Raw genomic sequence first — 16,835 nt, 5'->3', positions numbered from 1 at the left:
AGACTTGTGGTAGGTTTTGACTCCTTTTCCCTCAGCCTCAGTATAGAAAACTAGTTCTCCTCATTGTAGATGGACTGGTAGACTGGGCAGACTCAGACAGACTTGGAAAATGCCATCTTGGGTATTTCTGTCTCATGCGATTGGGGTTAAAAAAACCCCACATGTATAGGGCGTAGCACACAGTAGGTGATCAAGAAACAAACATTGCCCTTGCCTTCCAGTGGGCCCGCCACCTGTGGGTTCTCGTGACTCGCCTGCACGAGAGTGACTCCTCTCACTTCCCACATACTTGTTGAGCTATGGCTCTCCAAAAGTTATAGCCTTGCCTGCTTTCAAAAAAGGTAAGTCATCTAGAATGTCTCCACCTCTACTTAGAAGATGAGCTGCAGAAAGTGACCAAATACCATTTGGCATCTTATCCAAGGTAGACTCAGAACTGAACAGACGAGGAGTTGTTGGGGGCCTGTTGTACTTAGTTCTGGAACTTCATCCACCAGAGGACAGAGCCACTAGCAGGAATTGCGCTCTCCTCCTGACCAGGCCCTTCGGTCTCCCAGGGGCTAGAGTGTCATGAGGTGTGAATACACTAGTGCATTCTGAAGGCATGCGCCACTGCACGCTTCCTAATGTCACAGGAGCACATCAATCAGTTCTTAGAAAGCAAGGCACCAGGACCGATTCTGATAGAGGAAGTGACCAGTGCAGCTGAGGTGGAAAGCAGAATGCACAATCCTCAGAATTAAAAACAGAGTATTGATGGGAATGGGCCACGTGTCTGTGGATGAAAACGGACTATGCATTCTTTGGGGGGTGGGGAATTCATTCAGGAAGCGTTCCATCTGTAAATTAAGTCTCCCTGGGTGACATTTTTCATGCAGACATTGCTTTCTCTCTATTACAAAAACCAAACAGATTAGCTGGGCTTGGACCCTACACCAAGCCATTTGCACACTTGAAAGAATGTTCGCAGAGGAAAAGTAAACAGTCCACAGACCTTAATCATATGTTTTACGATAACCATTTAAAAGCTATTCCCTGTACTACCATTATTTAAATGAGACGCTGATGCTGCCATTCATGTGCGGAGCCTGGGGCCTGCTCGAGGAAGCCGCCAGCCATCCTAGCACCAGACTTGGTCCTACACTAGCACAAAGGGGCTCAGAGGCCAGGGAGCAGCCGCTAACGTGTAGCTTCTGTCCAACCCAGTAAAGGCCACCTGACCAGCAGCCTACCTCAGCCCAACACCAACAATTCCCTCTGACAAAGTGGGGTGGGATAGTCATTTCAAATCCATCCTTGTAATTACTGAGCTGGGACAAGGAGCCTCTAGCCAGCACACACTCACTGGACTTACCCGTTCTGCCCAAGGTCACCCCACCAGCACTGGGGCTGCCTGCCTGATTCCTATCCTGTTGAAGGGGGGCTACAAGTGACCCTTCTTCTCTCTTCCCTCTCCCCTTTGGGGGAAAAAGTCAATGAACCAGTGGGATGGAAAGAGGGGCCAACTGCAAAGACTGAAGGATAATATGGCAACGTCCACCTGAGACTCTAGCAATTGTTCTGTGAAGAAATGGGGCAACCTCCCTGGGCTTTGGTATTCCCATCTATACAATGGGCTCGACGATACCTGGAATATAATAGGGACCCCAAATGAATCAGCAGAGAATGCAGAACCCAGCAATGTGGTCTTTTGAGGCTGCACCAATAAGTCACTGTCAAATGACTGGAGGTCCTCAGCCACCAAGAAAACTGGGGCCACAGGATCCATGCAGTTAGGTTGCTCTTCTTCCCCTGAAGCTGAGGAGCACCTGAGAAGCCTCCAGTATGATTCCTGCTTCCAAGTCTGTCTGAGGCTCTTAGAGTTATAAATCACTCGTGAGAAATACTGAGGGACTCGTAGCCAAGTTCCCAAGACAGCCCCTTTTGTGGTACTTGAAGCTCTAAAGAGATCTTCAACACTAAAGAGGGGAGAGGCTTCGGCTTCCCCAAACAGCTTCCTTTTCAACACCCAGGAGAGGAAGATGGGCCCCTCCACCCCATTCCCACCCAGTCCCATGCTCCCTGGCCCAGGCCCCCTGCTGAGGTCCCTGGAGCCCCAGGACACATGCTCCATCTTGGCACCCAAGCTCACAGCCTACCTGTTTTGGGGTCTACGTCGGCTGGTAAGTGTGGAGGTGGGTTTCCCGGGGTGAAGTGTTCATTGCTGTATGTGATGAGAGGTGTGAGGGGGTGGACATGGTGCGGGTGCTGCACCACTGGCACTTTGTTCGACTGTAAAGAGAACAAGAAAGAAACCATTGAGCAGTACACGCAGCCCAAGACTTCAGAGCACAGGTCTCCCCTGGGCTCCCCTGACAACACCCTCCCACCTCGGTTTTGTAAGTTGCACTTGGCGCTGCCCACCCCGCATCCCTCAGCCCGTTTTAAAATGACAGGTAGTTGTAAGACAGCTCTCTGCGTTGATCTGTAGTTTTCCCTCCCCACTGAGTCTGGCTTTTAAAATACCTTCTCCAACACCACCCATCATGGAGCCCCGGAGTCTGCACTTTTCCCATCAGCAGGTAAACGGAAGTGGGGGCTTTAATCTCCCAGGCCTGCTGCGTCTCTGCGTGGCAGGTGGGATCCCTTACCCCAAGGCCCCACTGGTGGGACCTCCAGGAGGCAGCTCATAGGAAAACCTCCACCTACAAGGAACCCAGCAGGGCCCAAATCCTCCCAGCCAGTCTCCACACCCACCCCCCAACTCCTAACCTCCCTGCCCTCAGGAACAGCAGGCATGTGACAATCCTTCCCAGAGAGCCTGGATAAAAAGCCCCACTCATGGTTTGGGTGGGAGTGTGAACTTTACCAGAAAGCGCTAAACTGCCTGGCAAGCACCTGCATATTTTATGCAGATTACAGCCGCCCTGATTCATCAGGAATTTCATTAGGAAGTCATCTGGGAACACTAATAAATTAACTAGATGATGATGAATTGAGCTCATAAAAGGTATACATTTTAGAAATGGGCGGTTCTAGAAAACAAAATACAGGCATTTTTGTGTTTGAGAAAGGTGGGTCAGTGAAGAGAAACAGAAGGGGAAAAGACAAAAGAAAAAAATGGGGGGGGGGGAGCATTGTAAATATATTTCTAGTTACCAGACCCAGGCTTTCCCCAATTATTCTCCTCTCTTCCTCCACCCTACTCTTGGTCCCCTCTCCCCCTCCACTATGCTGTGCTATAACTTAGCCCAGCAAGATCACAAAGAAAAAATTAAGCTGAAACAAGCGAACTACTGGGCCATTTACTGAGAGTAATCCAATTGCAAAAAACCCTATTCCCCATAGAGGATTTTCACTAAAATCCTACAACAGGGACATTTAACCAGATTAGGTACCAGCGAAGATAAAGAGGCGAGTATTAGATGATGAATGGATTAGAGTCAAGTTTCATTTCAGAACGTGTCTTCATTTCCTTTTATTACTTTTAGGAAGGCACAACTTGCATTAACATCAAGGAAAAGGAATTGCATTAAAAGCAAAGAAGGTTCTAGTGCTGCCCACTAGCGCCTGTTGAGTTCAGGGATCTCTGAGCAGTTAGTTTTCTTCATTGTTTTTTCTTTTCATCCTTTGTGGGTTTTTTTTGAAGTATGAGGAAGGAATAATATGAGAAGAGCATTTCGAACTATAGGTAATTGTGAAGAAAGCATCTTCTTAAAAGTGCTTCCAACCTTTTCGTGGGTGTGTTTAGAAAGAAAAACATGGCCTTCCTAGATGCTCCCGAAGAAACTACAGAGAAAGAAGTCAATGCTTCTTACAGCTCAGTTTCTGACTCCTGTAAACAGCTGGACACTTCCTGAGAAAAGGGCTAGCAAGCTGCTCACCGGGGCCTTGGGTTGTGAGTTACCATTTTGCGATAGAAGCAAGTTAAAGGCCACGAAAGCAGAGGGAGCTGGGGAGCCAGTAATACTTCCTTGGTATCAGCAGCCATGAAGGTCTGGGGGAAGCCATGTCCAGCAGGGCTAAGGGCTGCTGCCCCGAGGCCAGTGCCAGCACCTCATGGCCATGTACTGAGGATTCCTTTAGGGAAATATTTCTGTTTAGGACAACTTGAGAAGTAAGGAGCAAATAGGCTGCCACTGTGTGCTGGGATGGAGAGAGAAAAAAGGAGAAGGAAGGTGGGAGGGGGGAGACAGACATAGACAAAGTGGACACCATTAGGAGGAAAGGAAAATGAAGCCGAAGCTGCCTTCTAGAAGTTTTCTATTTGGTTGGAAAGATACTCGCCTGCTGACATGAAAGAAAGCAGACCAGTCCCAGAGAGTTTAAAGAAAGTGTAGAAAGACAGCAGGGCCAACAGGAGAACCACACGTGGCCCAGAGCAGGGAAGACAGTCGCTGGGAGGGCAGTGGGGAGGACCTGACCCACTGTCAATGGACTGACCACGAACGACGGGGGAAGCCAGAGTATGAACCCACCACGGGCGCCACAGAAAGGGCTGGTGGCAGCCATTGAAACCAGCAAGCTCTCAACCCTGGCTGAGCCATGGATCTCTGGGGACGCTCATTACATATTCAGATCTCCGATCCTAGGAAATTTCCCAGTGGGGACCTGACTCAGTAGGTCTGGGCTCAGGACCCAGGTATCGCGGGCCTGCTGAGTGCACGGGTGGCTGGCTCTTCTGTTCAGCCGTGAGTGAGAAGCCCCAGGCCAGAGAGAGAACCTATGGGTAGCAGGTTAGCACAGAGGCTAAGAGATGTGAGCTCTAGTCAAAAGTCAAGTCCTAGTTCTTAAGAAACCCAGGGAAAGGGCTTAGCCAGAACTTAGCATGTGCCCAGTTGGTTATTTATTATCAATTATGATGATTTACTATTAATGTTATTTTTGTCACCACGGAGAAGTTGCCCAATGACATGGTTCTGTCTGCAGTGAAGCACCACAAATCCCGCAGCAATCTTCTCAGCAGGACTAAAGGGAAATGCGGAGAAAACCCTCTTTCTCTACTTGGACAAAAGGATGAAGACGGTATTTGGGCAACAGTGGAATTAACTGGGTGTGGGATTTAAAAATTAATTCTCCACCTCCTTCTTCAACACACGCATGAAGGTGATTTCAACAAAAGTTGGAGCCCTGTTCTGGCTACCAACACCCCTGTATTATTCAGCAAACCTGAGTATGGCCAACTAGTTTTTTCCTGTCAAAATCCTATAGCATGGGGATCAAGGGTGGGGAGTGATAGCGGAGTAGAAGTTTTACATGCTGCCTGGCTTTGCGGGAAAAAATGATCTTGAATGCACGCCAGGCAGGTCCCTGTAAAGTAACCACTTATCTGTCCAAGTTGACTAGTTCCCAGGCAAGAAAAGGGAATTCTGTAGTCCTATCTGCCAAAACCAGACTCTGACTGCCACCCCATCCAACCTGCCTGTACCTGGAATCCTCCTACGATGGAAGGACTTTCTGCTTGCAAATGCCTTTCTCTGCAGCCTGAGGACCCCAGAGTCCTTTCATTCTACATCACCCTGTGCCCATTGCTGAGGTTGTGTTATGGACCTTTCTTGGTCCTACTACCCAAGTTGCTTAAGGACAAGGACTTTGTCTTCTAGCACTTGTGTCCCATGGAATGCCCAGCTTTTGGGAGTGGTGAACATGATCTCATCAATGGCATAAGAACCACCAAAAGGCAACTGTAAAGATCAGAAGGACAGAGCCAACCATAGGTTCACCGTGGACTTCAGATGCAGTCAGTCTACTTCAAACCCCAGAAGAGAGAGAGCTAGGTGGCCCTCCAGAACCAACCCAATAGCTTTGCAGAAACCATCTCAGTTACCTGTAAAGTGGTTTTAGAGCCCACTGCCATGTCATACCATTTGAGGCCTGTGAGTTCAAGGAAGATTTGGGTTCTGATTCTTCTTTACCAGTCTGGCTGTACGACCTCTCTCAGGACTTGGTTTCTCTCTGTAAACTCCAGCTCAGAATCACATCCACCTCGTAAGGCGGTTGTGCAAACTAACCTGAGCAGGATCATGCATGTCAAGTGCTCAGCACAGCGCCTGGGCACACGGCTAAACATGCACAACAAAGAGGCTTTTTAGAAAATGCAGTTTGGCGAATACCAACGATGATGAAGTTAGCCACCTGTCTAGTCTCTTAAAATTAAATTCACGGGGGGGGGGGGGGAATACAGCCACAGATTTCACAGGTAAGGATGTTCACAACGGGACAAGAGCAAAGGCGTGATCCGTGGCCACCATGGGCAGGCACACATCTCTCTTATAACTATGCTATTTAACTATGAATATATTTTAATAACTCTTATGAGAAAAGTCGTCACTTTAAAATGCCAATGAGTTAAGACTGCCAAAGAGGAGCTGCAAGTAAAAAGACAGTTGGATTTGACCAGCCCCCGCCCCGAATCAAGCTGACATATGTCAAACACACACCAAAATCTAAATAGAAAGATGACCCTTAGATGTTCCTCTTCTCTTTGAATAGTTCCCACTTCTTGAACAAGGACTTTAAGAAATGTGTTCAAAACTGGGCTGCCCTAAGAAAATTCAGAAGTGAAAAGCAACTTGGGTGGGAGACAGACATAAGGCAACTTCCCAGAAATGCATTCATGCCAAATAAATTATGTCAAGTGTGTTGGTGGGTGAAATAGCCCAAAATATTTATCCCCTCCCCTGTTATCTTTTTATAAAGAGTCTAATGTTCAAGGCAAACCACTGCAACAGAAAGCCAGGTGCCTTTTAGGTAACTATTTTACCTAAATACACCTTTGAAACCAGACGGGGGCTATGAAATCATTACCACCAGTGACAGCTAACTATTATTCAAGGCTGCAGTAGTAATGGGTGAAGGAAAGCTGTGTGTGTGCAGAGACTGAGCTACTGTACTGAACCCTTAAGAACATGATGAAAACGATGACGCTCTGAGCCACAAAAACAAACATGCACGAAGCATTCCACTTGATTTCAAAATTGTTATGCCACAGTTGCTCACACAGACCACCGCTATCAGCATCCCACATTTATTTATATATGAAGCCCCAGAGAAACCCTTGTCTAGATGATTTGGGGGTAGGATAGCATCTGACCAGCTGCTACTACACCCAGAGGACTAGGCTCAACACCAGCGGGGCAAAGAATGGCTGCCATTTAATGGGGCCTTAGTTCCATACCAGCCTCTCTGGGGGACATACTTTGTTCTAGTAAATCCTCACAACAAATCTATGAAGTAGTCAGCATTTGCCATAGCTCTGTGTGGTAGGTGCAGCAATGTTTCCCGAGTCACCCGCCTTGGGCCTCACCTGGCTCCCCCCACAATCCCAGGCTTGCTCTGCAGAGACTCCCATCATTGAGACGGGACTACCTGCCATGGTGATGCAGTGAGATGTGCCCATGAGACTGGCCTGGGCTGCCTTTCCCGAGTAGATACAGATGCTCAGTGGAAATTGGTCCTCAAACTCCTATTGCCAATTTCTGCAACTGAGACCAATTTGCCCCAAGACCCAAATGTGGGAGAAACTCACGGTTCCCTGACTTAATGGGGCACAGCCTTGCCATAGAGCACTGAGTATTTTCAGCAGGATTTTTTTTTTTTTTAATAGCATTTGGCTGATTATGAGGGTGGAACTGGGGTGGAGGTATGGAGGGCTGAAGACATTTGACAGGATGTTTCTGCGTCTCAAATACAAGCAAGCAGAATCAGGACCCAGCAGGGTTCTGATGATAAAAACACTGTATGTGGCCAGGTTTTGTTTGTTTTTTGTTTGGTTGGTTTTTTTTTTCTGAAAAAAAAAAAAAAAAAAAAAGGTCAGCTAAAACACCAAACCCATTAAATAAGGAAAACAATATTTAAAAGGAACCAAAATCCTCATTTGACTTAAAATCTTTTTTGTCCCCCCATTTTGGCTGGAGCAGGGTTTGAACCAGCCAACCCCGGTATATGGGGCCAGCGCCCTACTCCTTGAGCCACAGAAGCCGCCCTCTTTAAGGGCTTTATGCTTTCTACCTGGAGAAACTGCTACTGCCCAAAGCAAAACTCCCTCTCCTCTGTTCCTCAGGCTCTCTTGGCATTCAATAGTTAAATTATAAAGAAAAGGTCCTTTTACCCTTTTGTGTGCCCTCCAAGCACACAAAGCCTTTCCATCCTATGTATTCATCCATCTCATCCCATTCAACAAACTATAGTGGGGGAGGGAGGGTGAGGAGGGAGGTGCCCCTGCGGTTGACCTCTGACCTTTCAAGAACCCTTAAGTGCCCTGTTCTGCAATTTGGCCATGCCATCCTCATTGCAAATGCCTACCCTTCTGAATGCTGCACATAATTTGGAACTTGGCAAGGGAAAGATTGATCAAGGAGCTTCTAGATCCCTCTGCTGGGTCCCCCTCACTCCAAGCCCGCAGGCTCGTGTATAGCGATGCAGTTATACTTGCAGAACTGTGGGCAACCTGATGGCAATGGAAGCTTGCCTTTCACCTCTGCAGCCTATTAACCCACAGGCACTGCAGACAGACAAGGCCACTGCTAGCTCTGGTGTCGCCATGGCCCTCCTGGGCAATGTGCCCCTAACGCTCTCCCTTCCTGCAGAAGGAAAATGGGGCCCAGCACAATAAGACAAAAGCAGCACAGAGGAACACTTGTCAGCCTTTTCTCCTCCTCAGGGTGGGCATGGACGTCTTCAGTGTTCTTAACCTACCAGTCCTCCCAGGGGCTGAAATCGGCACCAAGAAGGGACAACTGTTCACCCCAGGTTTACATAAAAAACGGGTTTATAGTTCATCTCCATGCATTTTTCCAGATGCCGTTTTACTATGGCTGCAGCGGGGCCAATGGTGACTAGTAAAACATTAATACGGGTGTTTCACGTCACTGAAGCCATGGAGAGTTGGGGCAGAGAAGGGGGTGGGGATGAAATGAAGGAGGGGCTGTTTCTTATCCATCAACCAGCCCTCAGCAACTCAACTACTCCAGGTTCTTTTTTTTTTCTTTCCTGGCTGTGAACCAGAGGATGGTGGATGGTCAGCCATGGGAACCTTCCTGCACCTTACAACCTATGACCCCAACAATTCACAGGTACTTCTGCTACTGCAATGACCACAGGGGACAGGCCCAGAGCAACCTGGATCAGGCTTGCGTGCACAGTCAGTCCCCTGCCACCTTTGCAGGCCACCTCTTGCTTTTGTATCTTGTGCACCTCTCTCGAAAACAGAGGGTGAAAGTAGCAGATGTGACGTCCCCCAAGGCCCCAAATGGTTTCTTCAGAGGATTTCACCCTGGCTCTCACACCTCTCGGCCAGCCAGGACTCACCCAACACAGTGGCCAGGGCTCTTTCACAGCTGAATGTTGCTCCTTTCTGTCTAAGGCCTTGCTCCCAACTAATGGTGCATTGTTTCCCTAGACAAGACTTCTATTGATAGCTACAACACTGCCTGTTGGAAATAATAAATAAAAGAGAGAAGGTTTCCTAGCGTTCGGGTTTTACTTGGAGAAACGCGGTGGTAAGAGAAAAGAGAGATCTGCTTCTGAGATGCAGAAAAGAAACGTCCACTTCGGAGCTGCAGCACACAGCCTACGCCATGCGGTCGGGCTGCAGTGAACCTGCGAACCTGCCCACCAGGCTGCAAGGTCCCCACCAGGCTGCAAGGTCCTCACCAGGCTGCAAAGTCCCACCAGGCTGCAAGGTTCCAGCTTCTCCAGCCCCAGAGAGCCTCATACAAAGGGCACTGCTTATTTGTTTTGTAAATTGTCAATGGCAGACTTTCTTTTTTCCCCCCATCTCTCTCCCTACCTCTCTGGAATCAAATCCATTTAGACAGCAAGAAGAGGCAGAGAGAAGATTCTCCCTGCTGTCTGCAAAATTCTGCAGACTCATAGTTTCTCATGGATTCGCACAGGCATTAAAATTCTTTCTGGGAAATGACTGAACAGGGCAGGCAGCGAGAGTATAAACGTGCAGTCAGTTTTCATCCAAATTCTCACACACACACACGTACATGGAACTAACTTGAACCATCCTAAGTTCGCTGGCCTTTTTAATTTTTTTTATTTTTGGCCCCTTCTGTAATGTAACCACCCAGCTGGTAACACCAAACGGACCGCCAAGCACTGAAGGTCTAGAAGAGCCAAATATAACTCTTCTTAAGGACTTTTTCTTAATTCCCCCAAAGGAGGAGGGAAGGGCTGGGAGTGGGGCTGGAGGTGTTGGGGTGGGGACCGTTCAAACCTGGAAAATAAAGATGTGCTCCAGCTGCTTGGCTGTGTGAACTCTGCAGCAGGGCCCGGCCCAGCAGAGCTGTGCTTCCACAGGCTCTTGAACAATTACTTCCAGTTAAGTTCATTGAACATAATTTATTTCCACTCATTCTCTTTTTTTTTTTTTTTTTTTTTTTGGTTTTTGGCCGGGGCTAGGTTTGAACCGGCCACCTCCGGCATATGGGACTGGGGCCCTACTCCTTGAGCCACAGGCACCGCCCCACTCATTCTCATTTATTTTCCAATAAAAAGAAAACATCCTATTGTGCCTCCCCCAGCTAACCTTTAAAACACTTGCAAGCTTAAGTCTAAGCCCACCCCGTCCAGGCTCGCCCCTGACCAGAGAGTTTTCCAGGGTTTTCTTCCTGTCTGCTTCCCTCCAACAACATCCAACGGCCTCAAAAAATTCTCAACCTGGAGGTCAGCAAGGGGGTGTGGACAGGCACAACGGGGTCCTCTGTCCTAATCTCCCACCAGCTCTCAGAGATGAAGAACTAGCCCCCTCACCCTTACGTAATTTCCCAGGAAATCTGTAACCCCCACTTGCCCACCAAATATTTCCCTTCTGCTTGGGTATTAAATGATTAGCGCTAGCATAATCAATCTTGCTCAGTATCTGAGTTTGCAGGGAATGTTTGGGAAATGGGTAAGAGGGTACAGCTGTTTCTAAGAAAGAAGATCTTGAAAACAGAGCCAGGAATAAATCTAACCTACTCCAAATGCAATGCAAAAAGCTCAAATGCAAAACAATTTTTAAAAAATCATAATGATTTCCAGGCCATCCCCTACCCTGCCCGAAACACAACAACCCTACATCTAGGGGTTCCTAAATGTAATGGAAAGGAAATCACCTATTTTGATTTAGAATAAATTTTAAGTGCATAATAGTGATGACATCCGGGGAAGCTAAAGAAAGAAGGAGTGAACAAAATCGTACACCATCTTCCTAATTTATTTACAAAAAACAGCTGCATAAAAATGTCTTTGTCTTTCTATACACCTGTGTCTAACTTTCAAATCTTAGTCTGTATTTGAAAATCACGCCTGCTCCATGCAGTCTGACAAAAGCTCAAGACACAGGTGTTTCCTTCAGAGACCAGGTAAATTTTCTCCCTAGAAAAAAGCAGGTAAACGAGAGGAAGAAGGAACATTTTCATTCATGCAGCTCAACAACACAAACGTCTAAACGCGGGAATTCACCAAGAATTCAGAAGAGACAGACTGGAAGGAAGGCAAACACAGAGGCAAGAAACTGCACTGTCCAGCTCAGTTTTGTCCTGTTAGTATCCAAACATGGGCATCCTTTAACAGGCAACCACAGTCTCTTAAATAATACACACGCAGAGGACACCCAGTCGCCATGGGTCGAGGAGGGCAAGCCTGCTTGCTGCTCCCTCTGATCCTGAAGTGACGTGCTGGAAGTTCAAGGTAGCAAGGGAATGACCCAGGCAAAGTTCAATTTCTTAAAAAATTCTCAAATGTGTGCAGAAGTATGTAATCTGGAGGGCATGTCAGGATTTCATCACATTCCAAAATATTACAGAAGGAAAGAATCTCATTACATAGTTTAGCCAGGCCCCCACCAACCCCAAACCACAAAAGGGAGGTTTCCCCAAGAATACATGCTTGCAGGCTCTGTTGCTTCCAGAAAATGCTGATGCAGCAGCCTGTTGTGACAATACAAAGCTCATAATACCTACAGCATTGGAGTTGGAAATTTACCCTTTCAAACCAAGTCCCTTCACATAAGAAATCAAGGATAGAGATTTCTCCTCACCAAAGGAATGAAACTGCAATTAAGTAACCCAAGTAATTTGTGTATATAAGGGTCTGAAACCTTTAAGATACCTCAAAATGGGAGACTCTACTGGGTGTGAAGTTTGCAGCAATACAACGTACACAATTTGCAGCACCAGCCTGCACTCTCTTCCCCACGATTCTCGACAGTTAACACAATCCGAGATTGAACTAGAAAGTTGCACATGACTGGAAAGAAAAACAGAGACTTACACCCATTTCTTTTAAGCGCGACCAGAGAGCTATCTACGACTTTGTGTTTTAATACAACATACAGGATTTAATTCCTGATTCTGAAAGCATAGGAAGACTGACAGCTTATGGTACATTTCATTCCCTCTCCCCCCAAAACTGGATCAAAGAGCTAACTGACCCCTGCAAATGTTTTTGTTTGGTCATGCAACACCAATACAAATGATAAAAAGCAGTAATAAAGGGGCAGCGCCTGTGGCTCAAAGGAGTAGGGCACCGGCCCCATATGCCGGAGGTGGCGGGTTCAAACCCGGCCCCAGCCAAAAACTGCAAAAAAAAAAAGGCAGTAATGACGATAATTACAAATCTGCCTCCACATTCAATAGAAATGCTCTTACAGCTTGTGGCAAAAGATGTGACCCCAAAGTTGAACATACTTAATATATCCGAAACCCCAAATTCATGTTGCAAAAGGACCTTCTTCTTCCTAATCATTAACAGCACAATGAGCTGTCATCAGTCTCCTGCTCAGGTTTCCCAAACACATTTTGTATTAAGTTCGGAAAATACACACATCACAAGGAAGACTACATAGCCCTAGACGGCCGACATCTAAATCTGGAGATGGAAAATAAATACAACTAAAGACAGAGCAACAGAAAGTTAGCATTAAATACGAAACCAAAATACACAGTTTACACAAGCCCTGCTACTGTAAAAGTCTCACTGCTCAGAATGGTTTCAGGCTTTGAAAGCACACTCCCCTCTGAGGCAATGCCATTTTCCTTTCTCTTTCTTCTGATGGAGCCCACCCTGGTGGGTGAAGAAAAAAATTATTTGTTAGAAGAAATCCTAAACCACACCACCCCTTCCTCAAGTTCCAGCTCACCCGTACTTAGGGGACGGGGTCTGCCTTGCCATAGAGCTGTGAGGACTGTGATGAAAGTCAGACTTTCTCTCCCCCTCATCTTTCTTTTTAACCCTTTCCCACGCCTCCCCCCAAAAAACTGCTATGAAAAGTACTTAAGAGAAAGGACACAGCCTGAGTGGACCATTTATTCTTGCATTATCATTTTCCTCCCCATGATCTAAATTAAAAATAAAAAAAAAATAAAAAATCACAGGTTTCATGGTCAAGACCATAAACACGGACATAGACATGAACACACACGCATGTGCGCGCACACACACACCACACACCCCACTACTCACCCAGCAATTCAAATTGAGGTGCCAACCGCCCAACTGCTGGAAGAGAGAGACCCCGGAGGCCACTGCGCCTCCCTTAGCACTCAAATCTTCCATTCCCACTAAAACTGTATCCCTAGGGTACATAACCGCTTCGGCTCTCCTCTCCACCTCTAAAAAAACTTTCTCTGTACCTTCAAGATGGGACTGGGCCAGCTTTTTTTTTCCTCCTCCCTTTCTGCTTTTCTCACTTTTCTTTTTCCTCCCAGCTTCCCCTCTCTTTAAACCTTCCACTTAAAGAGCTAAAAAAAAGCATCTTAAAAGATAGAAATGGCTCCAGATTTATGGCCTGGGAGACTCAAAATGCTCAAAGTTATCATTCATCTTGCCTAGAATTATTTCAATGATTCTTCCCCCTGTACACACGTCCCTTAAAAAAAATTTTTTTAAATAAAAAATTTTAAAAACCACTAATAATCAATTTTTAAAAACCACTAATAATCTAGTCAGCTGATTGCATGATTTAATTCTTTTTTTAAATTAGAAAACTGCTAGTTGCTAATCTTTCCCACTGCAGGATCCATGAAGGAAGGGGGAAGGCCCATTTTCCCCAGCCAGCTCAGGGCACCTAAGCAAAGTCCCCCTCCCTCTCCCTTTACCTTGGGCAGCCGGGACAGAGCTGCCGCTAAGAGAAGCAAAGAAATTAAAGTCAGCCATGAGGGAAAATGATCAACCAGATGCGGGAGGCAGGCACTTTATCTGCAAGATTGTCAAATCCCTCAAAACAAATTTCTTAGGGAGAGGGCTGCGATGGGAGTAGGGGCGGGAGGAGGAAAGGATACTTCCTTGTCACAGGGACACGGAAGTGACACTTTGCAGGGCCTTGCCTGCCATGCACACACACACTCTCTTCCTTCCAGAGCAATAGACTTTGCCTGAAAGATTTTCAGCTTGACCTCTGTGCAAGCAGAAGAAACTAAGCGTCCAGAGCTCACCGGCATTGCAACAGTCAGGATACTAACTTGCTTTTTTTGACTGTTGAGTTTTGTGCGCTTTCCCCCAGAAAGAAGGAAGACGGTGAGAAGGGAGAAGGGGAAATGGGAAGGGGTTAAAGAGAGAGAGAAAAGAGAGGAGACAATGCAAGGGGATGTAAAGATTATCACCAAATCCCACAAACCCGACTTACTTTTCCTGGGGCTCTTATAGGATCCAGGGCTGGGTACATTTGTGTGGGTTTAACTTAATTTGAGTTGAGACACTCAGACATCACAGGCCTGAAAACGTCCTCTTTTACACAAAGGAGGGGAGTGTGGGAGGTTGGCTGCTCAAGGAGGGATTAAAGACAGAAAAAGTTGCAGAGGACAAAACTCATCCAGAATGCCTTTCTGGTCTTTTCCTACCCCAAGTGTGAAATCATTTCGCCCTTTTTAAAAGCAAATATACAACTCCCAATTTGCATGCAGGTAAGAAGACACCCCGGCTGCCACATGGGATCCTGGACCTGTGTTGCTGGAAGCAAGACCAGTGGCAAAGATTTGGTTTCTTCTGGTGGCAGGACACCTAATATCGAGGAGATGTTTTTAATTTGCTGAACTGATCAACCATCTGTTTATCTGCAAACCCACAGGGTTCTTTTCATGACGTAGGTCTGTAAGCAATCTGTTAATACATGGGAGAAGTTAATAACCCTTGTCCATCCACACACACACACACACACCCACAAATCAACAAAAACAAGGGCTGGGAGGGCTTAAAGACAACAAAAAAGGTGGGAATCCCTCATTTTCGTCTTTTCTTCCTTTTAAAAACACTGCTCCGTGGTCCCTCTTTCTGGACATATCTGGCCTTCCTGGGTAAGTGTCAGGCCGCAATCTTTAAGGCCCTTAATACCAAAACAATACCCTGCCATTTCCCTTTACATGGCAGTAACAAAAGCAATGAGCCTGCAGTTTGACAAGTAAAAAGCCCCAACCTCACAGCCCCCTAATTGCCTTCCCTCCCTCTATTCACACGGACCACCACACTCCTGGCAGCTGCCTTTGTCACACATGCAATTTCTTAAGTAAACTGCAAGTTCTCTGCCCGCTGATGGACAGCTCCCAATCACTCAGCAACAATAACTTATAAAGTGCAGCAAACAGGATGGGCAACTTTGACTAGAAATTTCTGGCTTTCTCAAAGAAGGGGGGGGGGCGCAAAATGAGCCAACACATTCTAGGCAGATATCTTCCTCCTTAAAAAGAAAGAGGAAATTTTTTCAATTTCTTCAAACTAAAAACTGCTCCTAAGAACTCCGCCCGGTATTCACAGTCCCATCGCAATGCTGGGAATCCATCCTCAGAGCGCCCCAATTTGTAAGGCGCACACCACGCCTAGAACATTTGCCATAAAAAAATCGAAAGGTGATCGAGTGTGGCAAAGTTCTGTGGGATTAAGAAAAGACAACATCAAAAAACACTTCCCCAAACACACACATATATATATACACAAAATCCTCCTTTTCCTTTTACTAAGAAATTACAATCAGGTGCAGGAGAAAAAGTCTGAAGGCGGGAGGAACTGCCCATTTACACGCCACTGTTCCTGTCTACACCATCGACAAAGTTTTGTTCTGTTGTTTTAAATAAACAGGCTTGAGATGAGAGGAAGGGGAAATGGGTCTTGGAGGACTAGACATATGAAAAGTAGAAAAATGCACATTCTTAACGAAAATATTTGGGGTTGGGGAGGAGGGGAGTAAGGTTGAGCATTTGAGTCTTTAACTTGATGGGCAAAAAGAAAACGAACACCACCAACCCCAGTCACCAACATGACTTCCGAGTTAAACAACAATAATAAAGTCTGCTTCTAGGGTCCCGGGCTGAAGTTAAGAATGAAAAGCTATTGCCAATTTCTTTTCCTATTTTTTTTTTTTAAAGGGCGATTTAAAAAAAAAAAAAGTCGACTCCATCCATCGGGCACCTTCGCAAAGTTCCATCCATCTTAAAGTTGCTGCAAAGTGACAGCGAACATCGCGAAAGCTGAGTCCGGGAGCATGCAAGGCGACGCGCCGGCCACCGCGCACCGCCCGTCAGCCCGCCCGGCCGGCCAGGGGCCGCTTACCATCTAGAGCGGGGCGCGGCGCTGTCCTTCCCGCCGCCGGCTCGCGGGCATGCTGCCGCGCCCGATGGCCGCCCCGGGCCGCGCCGGCCGCGGGCTCCACTGGAGGGCAGCACCCGCCCTGCCGCCCGCGCCGCCGCCGCGCACCCGCCGCACACCCCAGCAGCGCCGCCAGACTAGCTGCTCACGCACAGTCCCATTCACAGAATTATCTCGCTCGATAGGGAAGAGCACAGTACCCGGGATCGCCCCGGATTCCACAACAACCCACCCCCCCAAAAGGGAGGGGGCGTTAAAAAAAAAAAAAAAGGCAGGGCTTTTCTTAC

General features: G+C 47.0%; 1 protein-coding gene across 37 annotated transcripts in view; it reads right to left on the bottom strand.

Annotated features, from left to right (window-relative positions):
- The window catches only part of TCF7L2 (transcription factor 7 like 2), a 198,091-nt gene that overhangs the window by 23,421 nt on the left and 157,835 nt on the right, over positions 1-16,835 (bottom strand). For all 37 annotated transcript variants that reach the window (XM_053583721.1, XM_053583711.1, XM_053583712.1 and 34 more), the window contains one exon: positions 2,139-2,271. In XM_053583721.1, the coding sequence (XP_053439696.1) occupies positions 2,139-2,271 (133 nt within the window). The remainder of the gene's footprint in view (positions 1-2,138; positions 2,272-16,835) is intronic.

The sequence above is a fragment of the Nycticebus coucang genome, chromosome 3, assembly GCF_027406575.1.
Source record: "Nycticebus coucang isolate mNycCou1 chromosome 3, mNycCou1.pri, whole genome shotgun sequence".
Lineage (NCBI taxonomy): Eukaryota > Metazoa > Chordata > Mammalia > Primates > Lorisidae > Nycticebus > Nycticebus coucang.
This window is presented reverse-complemented; position numbering and strand designations above follow the sequence as displayed.